Genomic DNA, 18100 nt, shown 5'->3' with positions numbered 1-18100 from the left:
TTTGTTTGTCCTGCCACCTACTAAGGATACAAATCTCTCAATTTCGGTCAAAGCAAAAGGATTAACTATCTCATAAAAGGAAATGATTTCAAAGCATTCTTCCAGCATAGATGATCATTTCCCTTGCCTTTGCTTGTCCTAGCCATATGAAGACTGAGAAGGGGAAAGTGTTCTGTGACTACACCTCATGCATTCACTACTGTGGGTGTTTGCAGTGTAGTGCTATGGCTTGCAGTCCAACTTTTTTTTTAAACAGAAATTAGTTACCTGCACTGAGCAGCTGGTGAAACAAGTGACATCACAGGTGTTAATCATTTCCCCAGTGATGCCTAACTTATGGCAAATCAAATCTCAAGCTCCCTATCAGCTAGGTGGCACAGTACAACAAATTACCGGGAAATGAAAATATTTCATAAGAGTATTTTGGTTCTTCCACTGGTTCTTCTTTTTCAGTACTTCTTCAACAAACACTCAAAATAGTACCACTTTGCTTTGCTGAGTGCTTTAGCAGCTAGTAACAGACCCAATAGGGTTATCTGTATCCTGGATGGAAACTTCAGAACCTGACATTCAATGGCTGAAAGCTACAGGAAGGTTCAGCGTTGGCTGTGAGAATGAAGGAGGTAAGTCTGTGGATTATAGTTCTTCATCAGATGTTGTACTACTGGAACAGTATTATGTTTTTAGTTTGTGACGAGTGTGATGTTTTTATTTTTGATGTGTTTAATAAGTATGCTGAAAATTGTAGATTTTAAATTTTATGTATGTAACTTTGCACATCACTTACCAATAAGTGGGATATAAGTAACTAAACCATAAGACAGTGATTCCCAACTCTGTCCTGGAGGACCACCAAGCCAATCGGGTTTTCAGGCTAGCCCTAATGAATATGCATGGAGCAGATTTGCATGCCTGTCACTTCCATTATATGCAAATCTCTCATGCATATTCATTAGGGCTAGCCTGAAAACCCTATTGGCCTGGTGGTCCTCCAGGACAGGGTTGGGAACCACTGCATTAAGAGACATTGATATGTCATGGCTGAAAGTATTATTTTAGCCAGATAAGCCACTCAGATAAGATAGTGTTACCCTTCTCCTCCACTGCCAATTCCAGACTTCGTTCCTTTCATCTAGCTGCCTATGCCTGGAATAAATTACCTTAGTTTGTCCGTCAAGCTCCTTCCCTTGTTTATAAGACTGAAAACCCACCTTTTTGATATAGCCTTCAATCCATAACCCTACTCCTCTGCCCTCCAACCCAGCCCACTGATTAACCATTCCCCTTAACTGTATCCATGACATCCTGTTTGTCTGTCTTGCCTGTTTTCTTACTCTTTTTGACTGTGTGCAGCGCTGTGAGCGTCTGGTAGCGCTATAGAAATAGTAGTAGTAGTGGTGTATTTTATAAAATGCACATACAGTATATGTACCTCTTCTTTCCAACACATGGATGCACACCTGCCTCAGAGCAAGTGCAAATGTGCAAACTGTGCACCTTCAGTTTTCCCCCAGCCCAGGTGTAGCCCAAAGTGGGTGAACATAACCCCCCCCCCAGCATCTATCCTCCCCCCCCCTGGCTTGGGGGAGTCTCAACTGTACTCCCCCAAGCCCATGATACCTTTTAAATTCTTTTCTTTGCCGGCAGTGGCTCACACCTACCGTTCAGAGCTGACATCAGAGGGAAGGCTTCTAGGTAAGCCATGTGCAGGAACCGTGGCCCTGCCAAGAAGTAAGTACAGCTGTAAGGTAGGAAGGAAGCAGCTGACCTGGATGGCTCCAGTCCAGTACAGTCCACTCCAGGGGGTGAGGGGGTGCATGGAAGTAGTTGGGCCAGGAAAGAAGAGAGGGGGAGCATGAAATTGGGATAAAGGAGGGAGCGCATTGAGACAGTTATGTGGGTCTATAGCCAAAATGATCATTTGGCACCAGGTGCACTGTTTGAAGTCGCTTGAAGGCTTGGACATCAAGGGGAAGACTACTGACACAAGATCAAAGGACTCTATGGTCAGGAGAGGTTGAATAGATGGCAATCTGAAAAAAGCTCGACACTCCTAGCCTGAAAACAGGCTAAGGAGAGCCCAAAGGCCCCCCAAAAATAATCGGTCAAAATTCAAAAATGTTTACATCGGAATGTAAGAAAAAAATAAAACACACAAATTATGAAGAAAAACGAACGGGAAGGCACAAATATGTAGAAAAGTTTTACGCACTTGGAAAAACTTCAAAGAACAACTTTTCAGCTCCAAAGAGCCAATGGTGAGGCTTTTTGATTGGCTTTACTGGGGTTCCATGGATGATGTCACTCATGTGAGAATATACTGCCTGCTTGTCCTCTGATAATTTCTAGCTCAGCTCTGCACCCGTTGTTGCATGAGGAAAGCTGTGGATACAGAATATATGCTTGCATTTAACACTGTGACAATGCACAGTTGGGGGTCAATATGTTTTCTTTATAGTAAAGTTCCAGGCAATATAATTTAACTCAGATAATTTTGTTTATTATAACCAATGCTGGAAGGTATTTTGTTTTCTATATCACTTGGGAATATATAAATTGCATACTTTCTTTCTTGGGGTGATTGCCTAACTAGTGCTTAGTGTGAGGGAGCTCTTCACATCTGAATTTTCATAGGGCCCTCTCTTTTGTGTGCCTTGGAGGGGGGGGGGGGCCATTTCAGGTAGCAGATTGCCCAGAGTTGCCCCTGGGGGGGTAAGTCCTGTCAGTGGAGTGGGCCAAGAGAATAAAAGTTATACCTGAGTAGTAAGTGCTGCCTTTCGGGGAGGAGGGCTAGAAAAAAGTGCTGTCTGTGGGGAGGGAGAGGAGGAAAAAGTGCTGCCTGTTTGGGGTGGTAAGGGGACTATGATTTTTTTAATCTATGTGCATGGTATGGGAAGTGCTGGTAAGGAGAAAGAAAGGGAGAAAGCTGGGATTTAGAGGAGAAAGGGGGAGGGGCTGGTGTAATGCTTAAGGAAGGTGGAGAAGGAATGTGCACTCTTGCTAATTTATGTGAATGTGAGAGAGGACATAATGAGAGAAATTTCCAATGGTGCTTGTTTATTTCACTCTTTTGATATAATGGCTTTATATTCAGTGTATTAATCTAGTATATGTGTGTGTTTTGAATAACCATAATGAATATGTATGAGAGGCCTGTAAGCAAATGAATAAACTAATGTGTCAAGCCCCACCCTTTGCATCCTCCCAAATTAAACAGGCTACCTACCCATGGAGAATTGTTCTGATGATACAAAGCTTCATTATGCTTCTGCTGTTTATTTGGGTGGACTGTAAATTCAGACGTGAGAATGATTCTGTTAATACATGAGCCCAAATGAATTCTTTCAGCAGGATATGGTCATTTGTAATCAGTCTTTGTTGCTGGTTTATCAACTCTTTGGTAAACAGTCAGTGCTCAGCTTTGCAAACATGAATGCTTCTGAAGAATCTACAGAATTAATTTGACAAATAGTCTGTGAAGTAATAGTGCATTGTAAGAAAGAACAGGGTGGAACACTGGCTTCCTGAATGCAGGGGCCAAAAGTCCACTCTATAAACACAGTGTAGGATGGAAAAGCTGACTCTATAAATGTAATCTCTGCACAGCTAATTCACCGAGCTCATTTTAGATTATGAATAAAAATATTAAATGTGTTTCTCCATGATTAAGATCATACAGTGGTTGACTCTTCTTAAAATTAGGATCACCAGGCAGTGAAGAGCTTCTTAGTCTGTTTTGTTGATGAACAGTTTTAATCTTTCTTAAGTGGGAGGACCTGATCCCTGACAGTTCTGTGAGTTAATAAAACACTAGAGATCTTATGTTTGTGAATTTATTTCCACTCAAGAGTAAAACAGTCCTATTTCCTGATTGTTCTAGGATAAGAAAACAAAACAAAACCAATCAGACATGGGGAGTGTGCTGGCTCATCAGGGGACTATTCAATTATTTAGCAATTTTAGCCCAACCAATTATTGATCAACACTCACCTCAGGAAAAACCCGATCTAACATACAAAAGACTAGTATCTGCAAAGTTATCTCCAGTAGAGTTAGGACAAGCTTATCTTTTGCAAAAACAATGCAACCAGCAATGAACAAATCCATCACATTATGTAACAATTATTTTTTTTGTTCCTGGGTAGTAAGTATTCTTTCTTAATTGCCTATGCCACAAAAGTAAAGATCATTTCCCTCAAACTGTGCTTTTGTGACCAGGACATTGATATTTTTAAATGCACCTTTTTTGCAGAATATTCCAGATTGATTTCAAGCTGAGTAAACTTAGGGGCCCTTTTGATGTGTAGGCTCAAGCAGTGGAACTTGTTGAATGAAACTGTGCAAGTCACAGATTAGAGGAAGCATCACCAAGCTTTTTCTACCTTCTTCAAGCATCAAGATAGGCTTTGCTTCTGCCACAATGCAATCAGTCTGTTTGAAGCAATTGGAATCACCCGTAACCCGAAAGAGTGGCATCTCTTTATTGACGGCTCATCCAGGAGCATATATGCATTTCCAAAAACTATTAAAGACATCTCTTTTTGTAAAATTCTTAGGAAAGTAAGGAAGATGATATTTCTCTTGTAAATCACTGTGATGTACAGTCTTTTGATTTTGTAAACTGCATCGATCTGGAAGGTATTGTGGTCTAGAAATGTATTTTAATGTAATGTAATGCTCCATAACAGGAACAAGTACCCGTCTCTTCTAGTAGCTCACTCAGTGCACCTCAAAGAGGATTACAACAGCATCAAAACCTTTCTAAGCGCCTTGAAGTGTGATGAGTACAACTGGGAGGTCATTGGAGACTTCAAAATGATGGCATTCCTTATGGGTCTCCAAGGTGGTTTTACCATGTTTCCCTGCTATCTCTGCCTTTGGGACAGCAGGGACACAAAGGTGCACTACCACAGGTGGGACTGACCACAGCGGACCGAACTCTCTGTGGAGAGAAATGTCAATGGGAACCACTGGTGGACCCCCAGAAGGTGCTGATGCTAATGAAACAATTTTTCAGAGCTCTAGATAAGGAATTGGCATCCTTCACGTACCTTCAAGACATCTTCCCTAATCTGAGGCAAAGATCAAAGCTGGTGTCTTCACTGGACCACAGATAAAGAAGATCCTGGACTGCAAGGAATTTCCCAAGAAGCTAACTGGGAAGGAGAAAGCAGTTTGGAAAAGCTGAAAACTAAATGGAGTTGGTTGAGAATGTGGTGAAGAATTACAGTAAAATGGGCTGTAGGATGTCTCTCAGAGTCCATATCCTTGATGCTCATCTTGAGACATTCAAGGAGAACACGGGAGTATACACAGAGGAGCAAGGTGAGCGCTTCCACCAGGATATACTGGACTTCGAACACCGCTACCAAGGACAATATAATGAGAACATGAGGGGAGACTACACCTGGGGGATGATTCGTGAAAGTGACTTACAGTATTATCACATGTCAAAAAGCTAATCACTTCTAAATCTTCTGTGGTCATCTTTGCATAACGTCAATATAAATACTTGTGATTCATATGTTGCTTTATATTACTTTATAAGAATGAAAAGATGAAAATTTGGTGTTTTTATGTTTTAACTAGGTAAACTGCAAAATTTGACTATCCTGATCACAAAAACAAAGTTATATGGAAATCTATACTTTTTAGGCATGAGCAATTATGAAATTATACTTACTGCCTAGGAACAAAAATTATTTTAGTGTCATCATTCCTTCTACTACGAATCAGTTAACAAGTCATTGCATTCAACGCTACTCTCTTTCCCTTCAGTTGATAGGCAGACAGTGGAGTTTCTCACCTGTGTCTCCCTCCTTCACCAGCCAATTTCAATCCAAGGTTTCAAAGTGCTGGCAGGTTCCACAAGACTATAGGGCCATACACTAGAGAGCTGCACGGGAACGGGGATGACGGGAATCCCGCGGGACCCGCGGGTTCCCCCTTTGGGTCATGGGGATCCCGTGGGGACGCCCCCTAGGGTCACGGGGATCCCGTGGGGACGCCCCCTAGGGTCGTGGGGATCCCGTGGGGACGCCTCCGAGGGTCGCGGGGTTCCTGCGGGGTTGGATTGCAGTGCACTCGAGCTGCGAGGGTAGTCTCCTTCTCCTTACCTGCCCTGTCACAGCACACAGCCGAACGGAAATCTTCCCGATGTCAGCGCTGACGTCTGAGGGAGGGCTTAAGCAAAGCCCTCCCTTCCTCCGATGTCAGCGCTGACATCAGGAAGACTTCCGGTCGGCTGTGTGCGGCAGGGCAGGTAGGGAGAAGGCAATGGCGTACGAAAGAGGGGGGATGGGGCGGTCTGCCCCGGAGAATGTGCACAGCCGGTCAGGTCCCCCGATCGGCCGACAACAGGCCCGGCCGACAAATCTCCCTGCCCTGTAGCCGCGAATCTAAATTACCTCTTACAGCAGCTTCACTACTCCAGCTGCTGTAAGAAGGTAATTTAGATTCGCGGCTACAGAACAGGGAGATTTGTCCGACCGGGCCTGTTCTGTTGTCGGTCGGGTGCGGAAACGCCACAAAGGTAAGGGGCAGGGAGGGAGGAAAGGTGGAGTGGAGAAGAAAAGACGCTTAAGGGGGGAGAAGGCCGCTGAAAGCACTGGGAAAGACAAAGGGGTGGAGAAGGCCGCTGAAAGGACATGGGGAAGACAGAGGGGGGTAAAGGACCCTGAAAGCACTGGGGAAGACAAAGGGGTGGAGAATGCCACTGAAAAGACATGGGGAAAATAGGGGTGGAGAAGGCCGCTGAAAGGACATGAGGAAAACAGGGGGGGAGAAGGCCGCTGAAAGGACATGGGGAAGACAGAGGGGGGAGAAGGCCGCTGAAAGGACATGGGGAAGACAGAGGGGGGAGAAGGATGCTGAAAGGACATGGGGAAGGCAGAGGGGGGAAAAGGATGCTGCCTGACAGGACATGGGGAAGATGGTGGGGGAGAAGGACACTGAAAGGAAATGGGGAAGAGGGAATGGGGAGAAGACGCTGGCAGGGGAGAAGACAGAGGTGCCAGACTATGGGGGGAGTGGAGGGAAAAAGATGGGTGCCAGACCAATTTGGGAGGGGGGAGAAAGGGAGAGGCACAGTAACAGAGCAAATGGAAGACACAGAGAGAAGAGAGGCAGTGGATGGAAGGAATTGAATGAGAACATGAAGAAAGCAGAAACCAGGCAACAAAGGTAAGAAAAAAATTCTTTTTTTTTTTTTTTTTTGCTTAAGGATAAAGTAGTATATTAGTTGTGTTGATAAAAATGTATAAACATTAGAGGCTCTGGTAGAAACCCGTTTACAAAGTATGTATTCTTCCCAATTAATATTTCCAAATTAATAAAGTCTTTTTGCTTATTTTTAAATGGGTTTCTACCAGAGCCTTTAATTCAGTAGCATAATTAAATGAAATAACTATTTCTGTAGTTTATAGGGACGGGCGGGGATGTAGGGGATTCCTCGCGGGGACGGAGGGATTCCTCGCGGGGATGGGTGGGAGTCCTCACGGGGACAGGTGGGACTTTGGCGGGGACGGGTGGGATTTCTGTCCCCGCGCAACTCTCAACCATACACAGGGCCAGCCCAAGTACTAGGAAGCCACCTAAAGTGCCACAAATTGGGGAATAGTACTGTAAAAGAGCAGGCAGCAGTACACATGCTACCCTATGGTCCATCCATCTGAGGCAAAGAAGGTAGAGAGAAGCAAAAGGGATATCTGCCTCCTCTACACCCTCCTACCCCTGTATCAACTAAACTAAACCTTAAATTTATATACCGCATCATCTCCATAATTATAGAGCTCGGCACGGTTTACAAGAGCTTAATATAGGAAGGAATAACATATTAGGTTTGAAGGTTGAGTACAGGGGGGAGGAGAGCATTACATTTTTGTGAAAAGCCCAGTTTTCAGGTGCTTACGGAATAGTTGGAAGGAGCCCTGATTCCGTAGTGGGGCAGTAAGATTATTCCAAAGCCCTGTGATTCTAAAGAAGAGAGATTTTCCCAATTTTCCTGCATAGCGGATACCTTTTAGTGAGGGGAAGTTTGTGGGTGGGCCTGGTGGTGTCAGAACTCCGAGGAGTTCCAAGATAGTGGGATTAGGGGAGGGAGGATGCCGTGTAGGATCTTAAAAGCTATGACTCTCATGTCAGAGAACACTGTGCTCTTCCCAAAACAGATGCTCCTCTCCTGGGATAAGGAGGGCCATTCCTGTTACATGTGCTCAGCGGGAGCTGTTTCAGAAGGATCAGAAAGTGGTGGTGGTGCCAGGAGAGCAGAGAAAAGAAGACTACTTTAGTGCTGAGGAGATTGAAACTCCAGCCAGTAGAAGAAAAGGGGAGGAATAAATGGATGTGACTGGGGGAGGGGGAGAGGGAGAGTAAGAAGGGGAAGGTGGAACTGTGAAAATGAGAGGTGGTAGCTGGGGCTAGAGATGGGAGAAAGAAGATTAAAGAGAGAGAGAAAGAGACAGGGGGCTGTTAGAAATAGAAAAGGGGATATTGAGTCTGGAATGTGGAAAAGGGAGAAACTTGCAGGTACTGGAAGAAGAGCGAGAAGGAGACATGCTAAGAAGAAAGAGGGACTGCTGAGGGGTGTGAAATAGTGAGAGGTTTATAGCGATGAGATAGGGGGCTGGGGGCGGCAGGAAAAGAGAAAAGAGGGGGGATCCTGGAGCAGACAAAAGATAATTTGGATTTGGGGGATCAACGTAAGTGTTGAGTCTGGCTGAACCCCACTTGTAGTTTCTGGCAGACCTCTTGACAATTTAGCTCTGACGGATCCTAATGCTTTTCCCTCCCTATGCTGAGACTAAAAGTGGCACGGACCTCAGATTTTTAAGGACGTGCAGTTAAGATCCGTGAGGTCCGTGTTTTACCCCTTCCCCCCTCCAAGGGCTCCTCATGCACCCACCCCCCACCCTGTCTAGCATATCCGGCCCGTGCAACTTTGAGCTCAAGCCAACAGACGAACTGGAGCCATAAAGAGTGATCCCAACAGATAAGGGCAAGCGAGAGATTGAGGCAATTCCAAGGCTGACTAGGGGGGGGGGGAGGGGAGAAGTGCTCCGGCGACCTGAGCCGGAAGAGCAGCGCGAGGAAGCAGCCAGTCCCAACTGCTACCGCTTCCCCCCCCCCCCCCCTTCGAAACTCGGCGAAATGAAAGTCCGTTTACAGGTAATTGGGAAGGCAAATGGTCAGGTGCGGAGCCCGCCATGCGGCGCGCGCCTCTCCTGAAAGGCAGGGAGCGGGAAATGAGCTGCCCCGTCGCACGCGCACCCTTACCTTCCTCTACGTCCGACTTGCCTTCTCTCACGGAGGCTCTTTATAGATTTTCTTTGATTACTGACATGAGGCAAGTGTCAGAAACGTTACCGCACTGTATTTTAAACATTAATATTTTCAGTCCCAAATCAGCCGACTTGTAAAACTGCATTTCTCAATAGGGAGCGCTTTTCAGAGAGAGCAATATCTTCCACCTACAGTACATACGCTGTCTAACTCTAGCTTGAAGTAACGCGCGGCGTGGCCATTGGTTATTTCAAGCACAAGCAAAAACCAAAAAAAAAATGCAAGCAGTGTCTCGCTTCCAGCTCTCCACATATTAGCTTTTCCACGTATTCACCATTATAGGACCCTCAGGGACCCCTGAAGAAGACTTTTTGTCGAAACGCAGACAGTGTTGGGTCCTGCATCCCTAGCGGACTAGGTCTTATGTGGATTGCTTTACTTTTATGTGGATGATTTTAATGTACCTTTGGAACTTTGACATTTTCAAATAAAAGTCCATTAAGGAACATTGTCATTCCACATTGGTATTTTGGTATTTTAAGCACAAATTATGCAAAGCTAATTGCCTTAGTCACCTAGTGACGGGCCTCTTTTTAGTCTTAGGACATGCGTAGTGTATGGTAGCATAATGGCAAGTCTTCTAAGTTTCCACTCAGTAAAACAGAGATCCAAATGAAATTAAATTTCTTCCATGTAACTTGTATTTTCATGTGTGCATTCCCTTCCAGTCTTATGGCTTTATTTAGGTATACTTTATTTACGTGGATAATGATTGGGAGTCTTTATACTTTTTCACTAGCTTATGAGTGATGAGGGAGGGGGGTTGTAGGAGGTGCCCATGAAAGGAGTAAATTTGGCACATTTCCGAAAAGATGCATGAAAGATTGAACTTGAAGCTATCTAGAATGACGCGTTTTGTACTTGTTGATAAGTGAGTTTTTACTACCCATGTACTCCACGGTGAAATATCATGCTATGTTTAATGAATAACACGTTTGAATTTACAGTACTTGTACTTGCCAATATTTTAGCCAGAAAGAAAAAGGAATTTGAATGAGCGTGGGCAGAGGAATATATATGAACCTTCTTGCCTGCAAGGTTTTCTTCTGCAGGATATAAAACTAGGTACAGGCAGTCCCTGAGTTAAGAACGAGTTCCTTTTTTTAAACCGTTCTTAAGTTGAATTTGTATGTAACCTGGATCCTGTACAGTACACAGTCTAGAAAAATATTAAACATTAAATAAACAGTCAAAATAAAGTACTGTAGTTTAAATATGAGTTTTACACTTATTTTTGTTCATCAGTACCACTGTTCCCTGTCCACCACATCCAAAATTTCTCCCTCTCATCCCCATGCATCTGTACCTCGTGCCTCTCCCACCACCTAGCATTTCAAGCTGGTAGGCAACAATCTTGGTTAGGTAAATGTATTCAGCAAGCTATGTTATCCTATTGTTGTTTTCGGAAATTAATTAATAATAATAATAATAACAACTTTATTTTTCTATACCGCCATAGTCGAAAGACCTCTAGGCGGTTTACATTGAAGAAGGCTGGACAATCAGCGAATTACAGAGTGCAAGAAGTGAAAGGTTACATAAGAAATAGGTAAAGGACAGCAAATTACATCAAGTTTGGCAAGGGGAAAATATCATTGAGAGTGAGGGGCATCTGTTTAGGAGATGAATTTGTCAAATAGAATGGTTTTTATTGATTTTCGGAATGCGCAGTAGGTCTGCCTGGCTCTATTAATGTAGTTTCCCAGTCAGTATTGCTGTCTGCTTGCTTGGAAACTGAGGGTCCTGTCCAAAAAGGATTTGTATTTGCAGTCTGTAATCTTTGGGTATGCAAAGATGTTTTGGTTTCTGGTTGTTCGTGTGGGGTTGTGTAATGTGAAGTAGGGTAGCAGGTAGGAAGGCACTAGTCCCTCAGACCTGTTTGAAACAGGTACATGCAAATTTGAACAGTATTCGCACTTCCACGGGTAACCAGTGCAATTTTTTTGTAGTAAGGGCTAATATGGCCATTTTTCCTCAATCCAAAGATCAAACGAACTGCATTATTTTGCACTATTTTTAAGTTTTGAACTGTTTTTTTGGGGATACCTAGATAAACGATGTTGCAGTAGTCAAGTATTGATAGGGTCAGAGATTGCACCAGTAGTCTGAAGGATGTTGTGTCGAAATATTTTTTAATGGTCCTTAGTTTCCACAGCGTACAAAAGCATTTCTTCACCAGTAAGTTCGTGTGGTCAACCATGGTTAAGTGCGTGTCTAGAGTGATACCCAGTATTTTTAAGGTTTTGGAGATTGGATATTCGTGTCTGTTTAATTGTAGCGATGTTCTGGTAATTTTGTCCTTGGGGCTTGCCAAGAAGACCACTTTGTTCAATAAGTTTATTACTTAATGAAAGTTTTATTATTGAAATTCTATTTTACAAATATATGTATTTTTTACTGTATTATTGTATTTTGCTGATTGTCCAGCTCTTTTTAGTGTAAACCGCCTAGAACTTTTGGTTATGGCGGTATAAAAGAATAAAGTTATTATTATTATATTTCTTTCTCCCTCCCTCCCTATGCCCAACAATTCACCTGATTTCTGCATTTCTCCATGTGCGCCATCTCTCTTTCCCTCTCATTCGGACACCCATGCCCAACAATTCTCCCTTTCTATTTCCTCTCCACCTCAGCATCTCTTTCCCTCACTTCCTCCATTTTTCCATCCTATGTCCCAAGTTCATGCCTCCATTCTGTGTCCCATGTTCATGCTCCCTCCCTCCTTTCTCCCATCCTTTGTCTGAAGTTTGTGCCCCCTCCCTTCTGTGTCCCAACACGACCCTGCTTCTCCCTGTGCCGACGCAGTCCCCCCTTCCTCCCTTCCATGTCCCAACACGACCCTCATCTTCCCCCTCCGTTCTTCGTCCCAAATTCGTGCTCCTGCATTTACGTCCTCTGGCCAGCTCCCTCCTCCCAGCTGCAATTCTCTTGGCAAAGCTGCGATCGGCGGCTCCTGCACGTGGTCCACCGACCTGGAAGCCTTCCCTCTGATGTGCGCAGTACTGACTCGCAGTGCAACTGAATTCTAATATCTGTGAAACAGCACAGGATTGATATTTAGCTGTCAGTGCTCAGTATTTTACTGGCTGCTGCTGGCATTATTCCTGGAAATTCAATGCCAGGCTGTGTCTCTACTTCAGCTTTTCATTTCTGGGTTTCTGGAGCTGGCTACACCATAGCCGGTTAGGTGCAAAATTCAGCACTTAACTGGCTATGGGGCATTGCGTAATGCTAGGAATGACTTTTGTGTGGTCCTATTTATGCAGTTACCTTGGCTGGTTAAATGCCGGATAGCGGCAATTTTCTGGCCAAGTGCTGACCCTTCACCAGAATCAGTGTTGCCAGATGCTTTTTTTTTATAATCCCGCCCAATTACTTTGAAAAAGCAGCCTCAAAACAGCCCAATGTAGGAGGGGGGGGTGGTGGTGCTGAAAAGTTCTCAGCCCAACTAACTTCAGTTGGGACAATTCTCCACAAAGTAGCATATGGAACGTACTTGGGGAAGATAAAAAACAAAATTCACAGCCACCAAAACAACCCTTTCTAATCGGATTCTAATTACTCTATGGGGAGGGGACCTAGGGTATGTTAGAGTAAACACTTTCAACACTGAATGAAGATGTCCAAGAATGTAAGACAGGGACAGCATAGACCTAACTCAATCCAAAAAAAATGAAGGAAAAAGCCTCAAAGGGCTCAAAGAGGTGGTCGAGCATTCACCTCACTGGCAAAAAACCTTCATTATGTGATAAAGTCTTATGCTATGTTGTAATGTGCCAACGAAAATTAAATAATAGAGGAATTATTCCACTTATCTTCACTGATCGGTACCTAGGGTATGTGACACCTGGGGCCGATAATTTTTTAGCATTCCCCCAATATAAAAAAGGATCGGAGGAGCACCCCCTAGGAGCTGTACCCGGGGTGGACTGCCCGTCCTGCCCTGCTCCCCCCCTTGGTACCCCACTGCCTTAGGAAGGGGATCTTGGTCTCCAAAAGTTAGTAAAAAAAAGTATTAAACTTAGTCCAATAAAAAGATTACCTTATTTCAATTTTCTGTTTATAAATGTTTATCAGTACAGCTACGATACTACTTTATTCAAAAGCAACAAAATCAAATCTTTTTTCTACCTTTATCAACTCTGGTTTCTGCTTTCCTCATCTTCTCTTCACTCTCCATTCTATCCATTGTTTATGTTGCTAGGGAGCTTCCCCACTACCCTCTTCCTTGTCATGGATTTGTTCAGGTACATTGCTTGGCTTTGGGACTGAACTGCAGGGGGCTCTAACTCTCTTTCTAAGGTGGGAGGAGCATGTGCTCAGAAAAGCGTTTTGATTTCTGCAACTCCCGGATTGCAGGAAGGGATTGAACACCTAGCGTACTGAATCCTCCAGAGACTAACGGAAAGAAGATTATCGAAGGTGAAAACCTAATTTGGTTCTGCAGTTCTTTTTTTTTTTTTTTTGAATATTTTTATTATTTAATTCAAAAATGAACCCCTCACCCTTTTACAAAGCCCAACAGTACAGGCCAGTGCAGTAAATGCTCTGTGCCCAGAGGAATTGGGTGTTGGAGCATTTGCCGTACAGCACTCGCCTGCACGGCTTTGTAAAAGGGGGCCTAAATTATGAAATCAGCTGAATAACATTTACAAAACAATATCAACAATTTACAATAAGAAAGAACATAAAACCTCTCAAGCCTCAATTAACATATAATGATCTAACAACTCCCATTTGCCTTTTCATTTAGGTACCAGAAAACCCCTTTCCTCTAACATCTGCCTATTTGGGAGGAGGGGGAGAATGGTGCTGGTTCGTATGTGTGGCGGGCACTGACAGCGGGGGAAGTCTGTCATTTCAAGGGGGGCACTACTGAGAGGGTGGGTGATAGGAATGGGCCATCGGGGGGGAGGGAGGGAAGACTCAAATATAAATAAAGACCCCCATTTTGGGCCTTTTTTTGGTCCAAAAATCTTTATTTATTTATGTATTTATATACCACTTATAGCCACGTGGTTTACATTCAGGTACTCAATCATTTTTCCCATCTGTCCTTGGTGGGCTCACACTCTATCTAATGTACCTGGGGCAATGAGGCATTAAGTGACTTGCCCAGGGTCACAAGTCGGAGCATGAGATTTGAACCCACAACCTCAGGGTGCTGAGGCTGTAGCTTTAACCATTGCACCACACTCTTGGTTTATATTCAAGCATATATGGTATCCTTCCAAAGATTTACAATAACTTTTCGTGCCACTTTAATTTAAAAAAAATCAAAAAGACACTTTGTAGACTTTGGAACGGAAGCTGAAAGAATTAAGGACTTCCAAATAACTACTTTCAGCAACAAATTAATGTCTGTTCTCAAAATAGATGTTATCCTTTGCAACACATCTTTCCAATAGACTTGCAAATTTGGACACTCATATATCAAATGAGTCAGAGTCCAACTGACCCCTTATAAGACCAGCAAGAGACATTTGTTTCTTTTCTACATTTTTTATATTTAAGGGGTGTTCATAGAAAATGATGTAAAAGGCAAAAAATGACTGTATTTGATGCTGAAAAAGTCGAATGTGTACCATACAATCTAAAGGACTGCCTCTGAGTTTCAGTTAGGCTGTCTTGCAAATCATATTCCCACACTTGCTGCATCCCAATGCAAACTTTCTTTGTTATACATTTAATCTATTTATAAATCTCATATGCTGCACTAGTTGAAACTGTAAGTTTCCTCCCACAAAAGCTGGAAGCCACCATGAATTAAAGACCCTTCCCAAATTCAACTTGGAATCATGAAGTGCACTTTGCAATTGCATCCAGGCAAAATACTGGGAGTCTGGCATACTAATCATGTAGCACTTGAAAGGTTTTAAAATTCCCATCATGTAACAGCTTCCTCAAGAGTCATATCTGCTGTCTCTGCTATTTGTATCTTTGGATTATTCCAAATAAACAATTATAATTCCCATCATTATTTCCCCCCCACAACTCCTCAAGCCTCTGGAAAGCAGTCATAGTAGCTATCATAACAGGGAATCACTTTCCCTTAGAACAGGTACTCATCTCCACCAGATAGGACAACAAAGTGGATGACACCGTAGGCTCTTCAATAGGGTTGCCATATTTGTGAAGATCAAAAACAAGGACACATGACCCCATCCATACTCCACCACCCACAGCCCTTCCCAACCTCTGTACTCTTTTAGTGCTTCCCTCTCTCTCCCTTCCTCTAATCCTCCACCCCCATGAGTGCTTCTCTCTTTCCTTCCAACCCCACTCTCCTGTGGTTCTTTCTTTCTTTCCAACCCCTGCCCCCATGGGTGCCTCTCTCTTTCCTTCCAACCTCTTCTGCTGTTTCGCTCTCTCTCCCCTCCCATAATGCTTCTCCAGCTCTCCCTTCCTCCATGCTGTTTCTCTAGCCCCCACCCCTCCCTTCTACGATGCTGCTTTCCCTCACAACCTCTCTAGCTCCTGACTCCCCCACCTACCTCCTCCCCCCGGCCTGGCTACTGTAATTGAATCTTCAGGCAGCCAGCAGCAGTAATGAGGTGAACTTGCTACTGCTGGCCTGACCAGGAAGCTGCTTCTCTGCAAGTCCTGCCTACGTGGGAACAGGACATCGCTGCAGAGAGGTGGCTTCCAGGGCAGGTCGGTAGTAGCAGGTTTACCTAGTTGCTGCTGCCGGCTTCCCGAGGGTTCAATTACAGCAGCCAGGTCCGGGAAAGAGGTAGGTGGGGGAGTCAGGAAAGCCAGCTAAACCTGGACAGACTCCCCCATTTTCACAAAACTGTTTGGTAACCCTGCTCTTCTACCACTAGCCAAACTGTTTTTTTCTGCAAGCAATGCTCTAGAAACCAATAACCACTCTGCTGCAACTTGTAGGCATAATAATAATGTTCATAATCTTTTAAATTCATCCCCCCTCCCCAATTCCCTAACTTTCTGCAACTTCCACATCACAATCCTTGAAGGATGATTTTTAGCCAGAGAAATTTAGAAACAATACGTTTCAGAGTCTTATAAAAAGTTGCTGGTAAAAGTAATGGTAACACATTTAAAACATAATTAATTTTAGACGTTAACACCATCTTGATAGTTTCCGTTCTACCTCAACAGGACAGATACTGGTCTTATGCAGACCATGTTCCCACCAACTCTTTCAATAATGTCAGCAAAATCACAATATTTTTGTCCACAGTATCTTCCAAGGTGTTTCCATACCAGATTCCTAGATATTTAAAATAAAATAGCTTTTATTGGTATGGATACTGTGCACTATCAATTTTAGAAACCAAATTTGATAAAGGGAAACATTCTGTTTTATCTTTTAATTTACCCTTTAACTCAAAAATTTGCCTAATTGATCTATAATCGTCAACAAGGAGGATATAAATGTAACTGGTTGGTTGGGCTGAGAACTTTTCAGCACCCCCTCGTAATATGTGCTTGTAACCAGTGCAGCTCCCTCCGTAGCAGTGCCACATGACTAAGGAGTTAATTTTCAAAAAAGAAAAATGTTCAAAAGATGGCATAAAGGGGCAGATAGACATTTTTCTTGCCAAACCCTTCCAATTCACTATTTTTGAAACCTATTTTCTAGATATATTTCTCTGTCGTTCATCTGCAGTTCATCTCAGTCTTAAGGGTGTATGTTAGAGGAATAGTGTGAGCTGGACTAGGGCATCTTAGGCCTTTTGACTGCCGCTGAGCGTCCAGAGTGTAAAGGGGCATTTTTCAAGGAGTGGTTAGGGCGGGAGGTGGGCAGGATGTGGGCCAACCAAACTTGGTCGTCCTGCAGTGATAATGGAAAGTTTGATAAGACTACCTAGACGGAACAGACGTTGTGACTTAGGCGATCTAAAAATAGGTACAAGTGCCCAGAAGGTATCCAAAGTAACCAGATAACCACTGCAGGGACAAAGTATGGACTCTCACATACTCCCACAGTGATCACTGACTCACCCCCCACCGACATACAAATTGGAATAAAAACGTACATACCTGCCTCCAGAACATCAGCACCTGGCATAGGAAAGCCTAGTAGAGCTGCACAGAGGTGGCTTAAGTAGTCTGGGGGGGTGTACTGCCAAACAGGTGCCACCTGCAGTCATAAGGGCCATTGGGGTGGTTGACTGGTGGGTATAGTAGGTTTTGGGGGGGGCTCACCATGACTTATAAGGGAGTTCTGGTGAGATGTTTATGTGTCACCCTTTTTGTAAAGTTCACAGCAGTGCCCTGTAAGGTGCCCCAGTACTCTGTTACAATATCTGCAGTATGTATACTAACATTTGTTAGCTATCTATTAGGCAGGTTTTTGGGCATTATTCTTTTTGTGGAAAGAAGTGGATACTAGACCCAATGGCCTCCTGAATCTGGTTAGGATGGGTGATCTAGGTATAGACAATTATATTGGACAGCACCAGTCTTCGATTGGCTCACTTCTACTAGAATTGTTTGAATTTAAACAAAATGAGTTAGCTTGTGGTTTTGGTAAATGCTGTTGGGTCTCCCCCCCTCCCCCCCATACTCCTTGCTCTTCCTTCTCAGTTGTTTCACAGATTTTTAGGCTTTGGTTTGTGTGTTGTTTGTATGTTCTTCATGATTGTTGAGAAATACAGTGGTTCTGACTAAGACGGATTGCCTAGAAATGACTCCAAAGGTTGTTCCGTATCTTGAAAGAATACTGACTCAGAGTTCAGGTTTCTGATTTTGGCTGAATAAAAAGTAGACTGGGATACATCAGAAAGGCTATATT

The 18100-nt window shown here is 43.6% G+C and overlaps 1 protein-coding gene across 5 annotated transcripts in view; it reads left to right on the top strand.

The window, feature by feature from the left end:
• Window positions 1–345: 345 nt before the first annotated feature.
• Window positions 346–18100, top strand: part of TRPM6 (transient receptor potential cation channel subfamily M member 6) — a 255335-nt gene continuing 237580 nt past the window's right edge. For 2 of the 5 annotated variants that reach the window (XR_004537426.1, XM_033926754.1), the window contains exon 1: window positions 8931–9165. Coding sequence is in view for 4 of the 5 variants with exons in the window: in XM_033926754.1 (XP_033782645.1) it covers window positions 9148–9165 (18 nt within the window). In the remaining variant the exon portion in view is untranslated. Of the gene's footprint in view, window positions 624–8930; window positions 9166–18100 lie in introns of those variants that run through there. The other 3 variants (XM_033926749.1, XM_033926733.1, XM_033926740.1) reach the window with 2 other exon arrangements.

This window comes from Geotrypetes seraphini, chromosome 1 (assembly GCF_902459505.1).
Source record: "Geotrypetes seraphini chromosome 1, aGeoSer1.1, whole genome shotgun sequence".
Taxonomy (NCBI): domain Eukaryota; kingdom Metazoa; phylum Chordata; class Amphibia; order Gymnophiona; family Dermophiidae; genus Geotrypetes; species Geotrypetes seraphini.
The sequence above is the reverse complement of the archived record's forward strand: the minus strand, read 5'-3'. Positions and strand labels throughout refer to the sequence as shown.